Source organism: Lycium ferocissimum, unplaced genomic scaffold (assembly GCF_029784015.1).
Source record: "Lycium ferocissimum isolate CSIRO_LF1 unplaced genomic scaffold, AGI_CSIRO_Lferr_CH_V1 ctg1011, whole genome shotgun sequence".
Lineage (NCBI taxonomy): Eukaryota > Viridiplantae > Streptophyta > Magnoliopsida > Solanales > Solanaceae > Lycium > Lycium ferocissimum.
Genome location: NW_026713156.1, coordinates 169,775 through 182,093, shown reverse-complemented (window position 1 = coordinate 182,093; position 12,319 = coordinate 169,775). Strand labels below are relative to the sequence as shown.

At 33.9% G+C, this 12,319-nt stretch overlaps 1 protein-coding gene across 4 annotated transcripts; it reads left to right on the top strand.

Annotated features, from left to right (window-relative positions):
- Positions 1 to 9,389: 9,389 nt before the first annotated feature.
- On the top strand, positions 9,390 to 11,897 carry LOC132041406 (uncharacterized). 4 transcript variants are annotated; one of them, XM_059432120.1, is made up of 3 exons: positions 9,390 to 9,754; positions 10,224 to 10,355; positions 11,690 to 11,897. In XM_059432120.1, the coding sequence occupies exons 1-3, from the start codon at positions 9,422 to 9,424 to the stop codon at positions 11,696 to 11,698; spliced, it is 474 nt and encodes a 157-aa protein (XP_059288103.1). In that variant the 5' UTR covers positions 9,390 to 9,421; the 3' UTR covers positions 11,699 to 11,897. The 4 variants fall into 4 exon arrangements, with proteins under 4 accessions (XP_059288103.1, XP_059288102.1, XP_059288101.1 ...); XM_059432119.1 differs by having other exon boundaries at positions 10,224 to 10,469; XM_059432118.1 differs by having other exon boundaries at positions 10,224 to 10,526.
- The last annotated feature ends 422 nt before the right edge of the window (positions 11,898 to 12,319 follow it).

The following is a 12,319-nucleotide window of genomic DNA, read 5'->3' as shown; positions in this document are numbered from 1 at the left end:
GACAACTATCCAATGGGCAGGAGTTAATCATTTACATGAAATTAGGGAAAATATGAGATAAGAACGAGGGAGAGGTGGTAATTAGGAAGGAGGAAGTTACCTCGGGAGAGTTCGCCGATTGAAAATTGTGGTGGTGACATCCGATTTTGTGAAGGGGTTCGTGATATCTCAAATGAGGGAAAGTTTGGGAGGGAGACGGGGTTAATGGGAGAGAGATTGAGATGAAAATGAAATTAAAATTTGGGAGGGAGTTTTGATTTTTTGGAGCCAATTTCCCCAATTTCAGATCTTAGACTTTTCTTTTTTTATTTGCTTAAATTTTTTCTTCTTTTTTCTTTTCTAAAAAGCTTAAATGAAAATAATGATATAAACTTAAAAAAAATCTAGTATCATTATACTATAACCATTTAAGAATATCATGTAGTAAGGAAAGATGAAAATATACCATCACAAAAAAATAAAAGTGCTACTTCTACTTTTTGTAAATTGATAATTTTTTGAATAAAATAACAATAGTCATTATATATAATAAATTATAATAGTCAATAACTATTACGAATAGCTAATATGATGTAGTAACTAAAATGATAAAATGAAGTTATCCAAACAAATTAACGTAGATAAGAATATCAAGACAGAAGCTTAAGCCCAGGCCGAATGAATTTGTCACGATCCAAGTCTATGGCACAAATTGTCCACTTTGAACATAGGCCGGTGTTTAGCCTAAAATTTAATTATTAGGAAAATCGGTTGAATTTATTTGAAAGGGATCTATAACAATAAAATAAATTCAACTATTTCATAAATGTTTGATGTTAGAGTTGAAGCAGCAAGTAATAATAAGAGACTCGGCTAAGCATGAAATATAATTAAAATAGCGAATTAGAGAGAAATAAATTCTTATTCTATCTACTGGAACCTTAAAACAGGTTGCTTGAGTGATAAATCGAATGCTCGTAAATAGTCGTGAATTTGGAATGAGCAATAGTAAGCAATATCCTCAACTTCCGCCTACCGGATGTACTAGATGACTCTCCAGGTCACAATGCGTCGTGCATGTTCAAAACAAAGTCCGGGCACCTATAGTCGGAAACTCATGCACACAATGCTCGCCTTAGGAGCGCGGTCCTTGGACTCCCTCGCTTGTCTCAATCTTGATCTTTTCATGCTACGCATGTCCATCTAACGGATCGACACATTTTGACCAATATAACCGTCATGAATTTGTTTTTCGGACTTCGCCATATCGACTGCCAAAAGAATGCGCAAGATGTGAATTTGAGTTATGCCTTATAAATCTGTTCAATTTCTTTTTCCATTCTTATGTGGGATTTGCCTAAGGTGTGTCATGTGCACCTCTTCTTCATAAGCTTACCTACCTAGAAACATGTCAGTCCTGCTTGATCCGCCTACACCAGCCCGCTCCCCTTTAGGGGCATCACAAATTCTTGTTTGGAATTGAATCTGTGTTGGATTGTCATTGTTGAACAATCATCGAAGCTGGAGTTGAATTTTAAACCCAAAAAGTTATTTTGTGGTCAATTGGGTGTTTTTGTATCTGAGATATTGAGATATTTCTGATTTTTGAATATCATTTCTATATGGAATGCCAATGAGAAATTTGAATTATAACGATCGAGTTTCGTTGAACTCTTGAGTTGTTACATACACTAGAGTTATTTTCGTTTGAAGCTTGTTGGTTGTTGAACTCAATGTTTCTAGTCTGGTAAGTCAAATCCACCATTTCAGAACTCAAATAAGTTTCTAGTTGTTTTAGGTTAATGCAAATGGTCAGGTTGTTTATTATTGGGGCCACTTGGACCAATAAATTAGTGCAACCTGTTTAATTAAAGATTCACATGTGCTTTCTCATTATTTAGTTACAATAAGGTGCAATTTTAACCCGAAAAACTAACGTTAAGAGTAATTGGGATTCAATAGGTGGAATTTAAAAGGGCATTCTTAACCCGAAATTAAGGCAGTTGGAGTACAGTAGGTGGAAGGATGACACATTAAAGTCATTTTAATAGACTAAGGGCTTTTTTTGACCCATTTTCGTGTAATTAATGATGTCTTCAACGCAATAGTGCAGGCCTAATTCTTTTTATGAGCCAAACACGTCAAAAATTCAATAATGGATGACACTGAAATGTGAACTCAGAACCTCTATCTGCTTTAATATCATGTTGAAGTGTGTGGTCATCTCATCTAAAAGTTTAAGTGGTTAGAAAAAAATATTTTTATCTAAATTATATCTTCCACGGCCTTAAATTGAGTTGAAGTCTTCAATTTAAGTGGTTGTCAAATAATTGAGTGTTCTATTTGTGCACCAAAGGATCAATTGAGAATTTGGGGATTAAAAAGGTTTAGTCGGTAAGAGGTTTGAGGTCTTTGCCCATATTTTTTTTCTCTTTTTTATTATTTTATTTATCATGAATAAAATAAAATACCACTCATAGAATAAATTTACCAATATAAATTACACTACATAAATGAAAATATTTAAATGTAAAACAAAAAATAAATAGATCTGATAAATATAATATAGTAGTAATAAATAGTAGTAGTAACAAAATTGCTAGAGATCATAACAATTTTTAATTTTTTTACAATGGCATTAGATTTGAATTCCCACAAAAAAGTAAGCTACAGATTAGAAAACTTTAATTTTAGCTAGAAATTAGCTACGGATTATATCCTAGCTAAAGTGTAATCCTTTGAAAAATAGAATTACCGCCAAACTGGATTTCCCGCAAAAAATTTAGCTACAAACCTGGCTAGAAACTTTCCTTGCTATATTTTAGCTAGGAGGTGTCCCTAGCTAATTCCTAGCTATAACGTGGCCAAGTTTTCGAACAAGATAGTTTGCTAGGAAATAGGAGTTTTCTAGCTAAATCCCTAGCTAATATGAACTATTAGCTAGGAATTTGATTGTCCTAGCTAAAATTCCTAGCTGATCGCATGTTCTCTTGTAGTGAGTGTACGCAGACCTTACATCTATCTTGATAGAGAGGCTGTATCCGATAGTCTCTCGGCTTAACTTCAATTAATGTAGTTTTATTCAATCACTAGTGAACTCCCTTCGCGCGGTTATTTGATATGTAGAATTCATCAAACAATCTTCTTCTTAAAAAGTTGAGAAAGTCAAGAAAAATATTTGAACTTCTAAAAAGTATACCCAAAAAAATGAATTAGTTATAATATCTTCTATACTGAGAACTTAGCCTTGGCAATGGGAATTGGGAAATATGAGTAATTCAACAAAGGGTGAGATTAATATTAGAAGTTCCATTCACATTAGATTTTTAAAGCTCTTACACCACCAACATTGTAATTTTTTTTAAGCTCTTAAATGCATGTAAATAGTGATGCATTTCTATAAAGTATTTAGGTGCACATTTTATTATCAAACCTTCCAAGCGTGTTAGGCAAAGGAAGGACCACTTTACATGTATAATAATAATCGAGTGTAATAGCGTACACATGATTTTTCGTAAGTGGTGTCACATTTTAAATTGAAAATAAATAAATAAAACACTATAACATCACATTGAAAAAAGAATACAATATAAATAAACACAACTCCCGTATAATACTAGAACTCTTCTCGATGAATTTTCATTTTTTGAAATGAATTCGAAATAACCTCGTTATAATACTAAATATAAATCTTTTTATACAAGGCACCAAATGATCACCGAAAGCCTCCTCATGCATTTGATTCCGCAAATCATCTTTAATCAGCAATTTCATCGATGAGAAAGAGAAGAAAAAAAAACAATGAATCAACTGGTCCTCCTAAAATAGATATTACTTGTTGCAACTTGTTACACAAATTAGTATCAACCAATTGGTCCAAGGTTTTATTAAATTCTGAGAGGAGAACGGTTCAAAGCTGGACAAAGCATCCTTTTGTTTATTGAGGCGACAAAATTTTAAAACATTGGTCCAAGGTTTTATTAAATTCTGAGAGGAGAACGGTTCAAAGCTGGACAAAGCATCCTTTTGTTTATTGAGGCGACAAAATTTTAAAACAACAAAATGAAGCTGTTGAGTCTCGAAGTCAAGACCTTTGGAAGAAAACTAAGGCGCCAGACCAAGTGAGCTGTGCATCTGTTTCTATCGAATGGTGTCATTTTATTCAATTCATCTTCATGTTTCTTATTGGCTTCCAATTATTCATACATATTTAGTTAAATTTTCCGACGTAACACCTCTCGGCCCAAGATAAATCCGCCCCTGATCGAGTGATGCCATTAATGCTTTTAAAGTGCACCAATTCAGTAAGATGCATTGCAAATATTTGTCCTGAAAAGACAAATCCATTGAGCTTGAGAAAAGGTTCCTAAAAACGACAGTTTTAATCACGTTATGTTAAAAGGTGGGCCCAAAACTAATAAGCGACAATCATAAAAATCAAAGTACATTCATTAAAATGGTAGGTGGGTAGGAAAAAAAGCTCGTGAGATAGTCACTTACAAATAGTTGACCGAGTTTTATTCTATTCAAATAACATGAATATGAATTAAAAAGTAAAGAAATTTAAATCTAATCGAATACAAATCAAAAGAAGAATTAAATTTCAGTTTAACTTTCAGTCTTTAAGTTCCGTCCATAAAAATAGTAGTTCAATCAAGAAGACATCAATAATACCCCTAAGCAATCTTTGTTGCTTAGTATTTTGTTGTTAATCGATCGTGTATCACAATAAAGTATGAAGGCTCATGTTAAAAAAGAAGAATATATATAAGAAATTATATATAGTCCATTTTAGTAAGGGTTAAAATAACTAAAAAAATGTGAAAAATTGGAGACCTTCGAATCCCATAAAACCGTAAAGCAATAGAGGTGTGACATCAATTAAACATGTCTTGTTGATATATGTCTGAATCAACAATCAGAACTAATAGGAACTGTATAGGCAACAACTAAGATTAAGTGACTAATGTAACAATTAGATACGACAGTTGATACTCTAAATCACCAATCAAGAGTGAACGATAGTAGTTTTGACATATAAGGACTATCTTCTCACGTGAGAAAAATTAAGAAAAACGTAGAAAACAAAGAAGAAAAGAATGGAAGTAATAGAAAACCATATTAAACTGAGTAGTTATATTGAAGAAAAATGACCTTCATGTACCCCTTTACAGTATTGATTGAGATACATCGATATCTAAGAAGTGTGAAAATAATTTTAGAAATTTTTTGTCGAATAGTGTAGAAACTTAATCAGTAACTGAAGAACATCCTATACGCTCGAATTGCATATGTAACTCCTCGTACCTTTAAACTAAGCCGCGTCTATGACTCAGGGATCCCGGAAGCCAAAAAGGAGAGTTTAAGTCGCAAAACCAGACTCAATTCTGCAGGTGAGATTTGACGGCCAGAGGGATGGACCGTCAATTGGTCGACAAACCGTCAAAACGCACCGTCCCTAGAACCTCGTTTTGCAAAATCTCTGGACTTTCTCAGGTTGCTGACAGTACGGTCAAATCGACAGACCGTCAATAATGCACCGTCAAAAAAATCTGACTCAGACCGTCAAAGCAACTCGACGGGCCGTCGGATTTTGACGGACCGTCCAAGGACACCATCAATCCTCCCCGATAGCAAACAGTATAAATACAACACTTCATTCTAGAAAACCAGTTTTCACGAATCCCAAGCCCTAGCACGAAGGTTTTCTCTTCCCAACCATATCCTACATCAAGGTAAGTCCTTTCTGCATATTTGCAGGCGATTCTATCATAGTATAATCAATTCCTAAGCAAGCTCTACTATTCTTAACCTAGGGTTTTCAAGCAAACCCATCTCAAGGTTCAAAGTTCAAGCTTTTGGAATTCCATTGCAAGTTTGGAGCATAACAGGTATATAGGGTTTCTATCTATGTGTGGGAAAATCTTTGTTCTTCCCCACGCCACATTCTTCCATGAAAATATGAAGTTACACCAAAACTAGGATTCTAGCCATGTTCATGATAACCCTAGCACATTTACTATGATATACCATGATTGTACAGATAATTCGTTATTGTTTTCTTAATACTCCATTCTGGTGATTGAGAATCTGTCTGTAATCGATGAAAGCCCATGCTTTGAATTTCATGGGTTCTTAAATACAAGTTATGAACTATTATGCTTAATTTCATGAAAATCCTACATGTCTACAAGTTTTCATGCAGGTATATTATATAACTACATTCATGTTATAATAGAAGTCATTTTATGAAATTCATGGGCTTCTTAGCCAGCTATATCATGTCCACATTTTTTGGAGTTGCACAGATTACCGAGAAAGTTTTATACCTGAAACTACGTTTGCCAGCGTAGGATAAGGATCGCTCCACCCAATTAGGATGATTCCTTCATATTGTCTCCATTAAGGGATTTGGATCCATTCATGTCATGTTCATGTCTTGTACCCCGGCAATGTACAAGATGACTTAGCTGATCGGGCAGAGATCAGATGCCATGTACTAACATGGTGGTTTCATGTCGGTTACATTAATGATCTCCCACATATATTTTACTCATGTTAATATATATATATATATATATATATATATATATATATATATAATGACCAGGTTACAGTTTCAGTTTCAATTCTTATCATATTATTTACTATGTCATGTTTATTTCATTCAGTTGCTTTACCTACCAGTACATTCAATATATTGATCTCCCTTTTCTATTGCCGGGGGGGCCTGCATTTCACGATGTAGGTACAGACTTACAGGTCGACGCATCTGCTCAGTAGGACATTGGACGTATCAGTTGTTGGTGAGCCCCATCTTCTTCGAGGTCTTTTCATTATTTACTTTTATGATAGTTATGCAGTTAAGGTATGCTAGGGGCCTTGTCCCAAGAATCATGTTTTTAGCAGCTTCGGACTCATGTTAGAGGTTTCTAGGACTAACGGTTATGTTATGTCAGATATTTAGAGTCGTCTAGCCATTTTGTCTCATTATTATTATGTTTATTCAGACTATTCCGCATTATGATATTATGATATTTTCAGACTTACGATTTATGGTCCTATGCCTTACTTAAATTATGCATGTTCATAGTTTATTCCGCAGCAGTTCATGCCCATGTTGAGTCAGCAAGCCATATGGTTCGGTCGGTCACATGCAGTCAGGCATCGAGTGTCGTGTTATTCTCAGGCCATGGTTTGGCGCGTGACAACATAAGTTTATCGACTTCTTTTACAATACGCCCCACTATACACCGCACCTTCTCTGGTTCATCATCAGAAACTCGTCAAATAAATTCAAACACTAATATCAAAAGCAAATTTTCAAGCTTTATATATCCTCTTGTTTCTGTTTTCTTCAACCATGTCTGTGATTTCAAGCTTCTATGGCGATCGTAAGAGCAACATCTTCCGCCGATGTTCACTCTACGCATGGGATGATAGCTTCCCAATTTCAAGAGCAGTCGCCAATGTCCCATCCTCTGCACTGAAATCTCTGCTTTTGCAAATGCAACAATTAATTGAAAGGGACCCCAGAAGCGCACGTCTTCAAAGTGGACGAAGAACGATCAATGGCACCGTATGGAGTCAGCGGCAAGTTTCTAAGAAGATTGAGGCTGCCAGTGAGTGTAAGAATGGGAGAAATTAAGGCAGTGATGGAGAATGAGGTGCTCACTGTGACTACCGAAATGTTTACCTGTGGTGTTCTGGAAAATAAGCTGCTAATTTGGAGATTTAGGAAGGTACTCAATCTGAAAACTCTTCAAAATATGAAAATGGTCCAATAAACCTTTGATAATCAAATCTTCGAGTATCCTGCAAATTGATATCAGACTAAAATAATTACAAACTGAATTATTTAATTTCTAAAGGCAAGTACTAAAATGAATAAAGAAGCCTCGGTTTGATCCCCTGCAGTCGAGACCATCTGAACTTTCCTCCAAAACACGTACAGAGACCACTGCCGACCAAGCAAAGATTGCTGAGGCTGCAAGCGGCTGGTGTCTATTAGTTTCGGAACCGAAACGATTGAAGGATTACGAAAGACAAGAGGACTGAAGGGTTATGACATCTCGGTGATTTTTGTTTTAAAAATAATATTTGGAAAAGACAAATTTGACAAAAAAGATAAATATAAATGCTGGATTTTCAGAATGCCACGTCACACGGCCTATGTCCTGCAATTATATATATAGAGAGATTTTTATATGAACTTAACTCAAAATCCAACACTTCTGCCTAAAGTTCATTCGCACACTTCAACTTTTTTGCATGAACAAATATGTATCTTCAAACATTTTATCTGTAGTGAGACGAATTGAAATTTAAAAAAAAAAATGGGAATAGGTTAGATAGCGGTGTACAAACAGGATATCTAAAGACTTTGTGCTAACCAAAGGTTCTCAATGTCAATAGAACACTTTTCACGTGAAATATTCTATTTAAATAGGGTAAATTTTTTATTTTTATTATATCGATATCTATATCGTTTAACTTCTTAGATGTTAGGAATGATTCTAATATAGTGATAAAGCATATTCAAAATTTATTTTAGCGCATCAATTCAAATTTTAAATGTGATATTTTAAGATTTTTTGTACATCCTCTTAAGCGCTAATTAATCCTTGGTCCTTCACCATTTTGAGGGTCACCATCGTCGTGTCAATCTCTTTGTATCTACAACGACAAGGTGCTCGCTCCAACAATTTAATTAGTCTAAAAGTAAGGCATTCGTCAGATTAAAAAATGGATGAACTATTTCACTTTGAATTACGATAATAGTGGAGAATACTCCTAAATATTTTCAAATTTCGATAACTTTTGACCAAAGAGACAGTAGTAAGATTAAGTTTACAAATGACAAGGGGGCGGCTAGGAGAATCTATTGTCTGCATTAGATTTGCTTTTCCACTTGGGAGAATGTGGGAAGCATTATGTTTTCGTGATCAAATCCTTAGACCTAGATCTAAAATAGGAAAACTTGATTCCTAAATTCTAACATAATTAGCTGCGAAGTTAGAATTTTTATTAAAAAAAAGAGAAAAAAATCAACCCATAAAAAAAAAGTAAACATATATATGAAAAAGCTAAGGAAAATCAACATTTTTTATTTATATAATAAAAATAATTTTAATTTCATATAATTTCTCAACGAAGAAAATTGAATAAACCCTCTTCCACCCCTAGCTTCTCACCTACCTAGCTTCTCACCTACCAGTAACATTTTTCAACTTATCACCAATTGTCCACTTTGTGCACTCCCGTGTTAACTTGAGAATTATTACCTCCACTTGTTGTCAACATTTTTATTTTCTATTGACCACTTGGTATTAACTAATTTCTAAAGTAGTAACAGTCATCCAATTTCATATGTATATATTGGTAAACTATACTAACTATTTTGCATAACACAAAAGCTTTAGCTAGAAAGAAAACGAATAAGATGGAGATCGCAAGAATGACTAGAGGGTGTGTGGTTCTCATGTTCCTGATGGCTGCAATTGCATTTTGCGGCCATCAACAAGTGGTGGCGAAAGACGTCGCCACCTATTCAAAATCACGCCCTAGCAAGCCCAGTAATTGCAGCGATAGCGATACGAAGAAAATAAAGAGGTGCATGACAAAAACAGTCTCTATAGATAAATGCTGCCCATTATATAAGAGGACAATTGGCACAAACTGTAAGTGTTACCGTTATGCTGAGGACTTGGACAATCAAGCTTTAATTACTCTTGAGAGTTATTGTGATGTCAATAATCCATGTAAAAGTGTTCAAGTAAGTTCCTTCTTTAATTTGCTATACTTTAAAAAAAAATTGTGTCATAACATTTGTGTCTCTATCTAATGTTCTCGTTAAAAGATTAAATTAGATATTTTCTAATATAAAATGTATCATTTTTCAAACAAACTCAAACGAAATAGTATCATATAAACCTAATCGATAGAGTAGTAAAAGAACATAGTAATTAAATTTTCATATGCTTGAAGTTGTAATTAACTTGTTACCAAGGAGTATGATGATATGAATATAATCTTTCTTTCCTTAACCAGATATCTTGTTTCAAACCTTAGAAATAGAAAAACTATTGCTAGGGAGCCCTTTCCCTCTGAATGAACATGGACCCTATACAAAGAGAATCTGGATTATAGTCAACGCATTTCAGATACTGAATACATAAACAAAATTATAGAAGAAGTTATTGTTGGAACCTGACAAAGCCTTTTGTGAAAAATGTGCATCTCAGGGAGTACTGGTAGCTGATGGGAGCAAGGCTGGCACAACGGAAGCAGTCGCCACCATTTCTGCCAGCCCTAGCCCCCGGCCTCGGCCCCGCCCTCGGCCGCAGCCGAAATGCAGTGCTGCTGATAAAGCAAAGGTGAAAACTTGCATGACAAAAACAAGCTCTATAGATGAATGTTGCCCAACATTCACGAGCATACTGGGCAGGAGTTGTCCTTGCTATGCTTATGCAATTGAATTAGACAATCAGGTTTTCATTACTCTTCAGGCTTATTGTGGTGTTAGCAATCCTTGTAAGCAAGTGCAAGTAAGTAATTCTATCCCTTTTTAATCTATTCTTCCAGTTTGTTTAATATATTCCATTTTATATATACCCACTCTTTTGTTTTAGTCTGTTGAAAGAAACAAAAAACACATTTTGATGTCTAAAAATACTTTAATGTTAAGTTATTCATTTTATTATAATGTCGTGGTCTTATACCGAAAGAAATATCGTGGCATGTTTAAGGAAAAAATGACAAAATTGTCCTTTGGGGTAATCCAACATAGTCTTTCAAATATATAATTAGAAATGAGACAGGTGAAAAAACTAAGATTTAACAGAAATTCAAATTGAAGGTGCATTTTTTGAAATCTATTTATAGTATTAGTGTATAGTTTCTTGAGGTGCGGTTTTGCAATTTCTATTTTTTTTTCTTTCAATTTCTGGTGTCTTATATAGTTTTTTGAGGTGCTATTTTTGGCGTCTGGTTTAGTTTTTTAAATTGGGAGGCCTTCCCTGATGTTTTGGCTAAATCCTTTGTTTACAGTGCTATTAAATCTAACAAACATAGTTTATTAAATATTTTAATAGAAATCAAAAGTACTCATTTTTTTCAAACTTAAAAGATCAAGCTTGCTCAACAATATATTTAAGGAACTACTTTTAACCTACCTCCAAACATAAGAAGTCCTTTTTGTCATTTTCTCTATCTTTAAGATAGCATGCATACCTTGATATTCGCCAAAATCTCTTAATTTTTCTAAATACCGATCAAACACCATCATATAACATAAAGCAGGTTAACTAATATTTTTCATTACAAGCACTCTCAGGTAAGTCTATCATTTTTTTCATGTAGCTATTGATGAGCTTTCTCACCTACTAAGATCCTACCTTGTACTTTACGCATTGTTGAAGAATAAGTAGAAGTAGTTTTTAAATTTCCTTTCCCTAAAAAAAGAAAGGTATAATAAGATTTACTCTACTAGCTACTAGCTTTTTGAAGATTTATCCAGAATTTGATTGTTAAATTTCTCGTGTCTTTTAAGTAAGTCCAGCATTTACAAATTAAGAGTAGATCTTGTTTCCCGATTTTAAATAAAAGATGCACAACGTAGCACAAATAAACAGCTTGTAAGATTACATTTGAAATTTGATATACTTGTAACTAGTGCTATCTAATTCTATCTGCCTAATTCTGGTTTCAGGTGATATAATTGAGCTAGCCAGGATGAAAATGGAAGAAATATTAGTAATGAGACGTTTAATTCCTAATTCTGCATGAGATGAACAACTCCTAGCTATTTGTCAACTTATGTACTTTTATCTTCGTAACAAGGTTTTAGTTTTCAAGACGAAGAGATGTACTGTTTATCTAAGACTTTGAGCAATAACTTAGCCTCCTTTTGCATTACATATTCATAGCACACTTTGGACTAAATATATTTTCTACTTGGCGTAAACACCATCGATATATAAAAATAAAAGGAACCATAGGGTGATATAGGCCGATTAATTATATTTTTATAGACACTTTAAGTACTAATTACCCAACTTAATAATATTTTTCATTTTGCAGCAATTTAAGCCAATCACTTTGCCCTTAATTTTAAGCTTCAATTTTGCTAAAATTTATCCCTCCCAATCTTGCGAAACTTAATCAGTGTCTAGATTCGAAGAAGAGTTTCGAGAATTCTAAGTTAACCAAATATATTTGTGTTTTTCATTATTTCAAATCTGAAAATTTTTGAAAATCGAAAATCATTAAAATTTGATGGATTAAGTTGTGTTGTGGTTAGAGATGCGAAAATCGAATTATGACTTTTGAAATATGTTGA

Excerpts from the sequence above, each read along its gene's own strand:
- LOC132041406 (XM_059432117.1), top strand. The coding sequence starts at position 9,422 with ATGGAGATCGCAAGAATGACTAGAGGGTGTGTGGTTCTCATGTTCCTG. Across the intron at positions 9,755-10,223 it reads ATCCATGTAAAAGTGTTCAA|GGAGTACTGGTAGCTGATGG; the intron begins GTAAGTTCCTTC and ends TGTGCATCTCAG. Across the intron at positions 10,531-11,689 it reads TTGTAAGCAAGTGCAAGTAA|GTGATATAATTGAGCTAGCC; the intron begins GTAATTCTATCC and ends TTCTGGTTTCAG.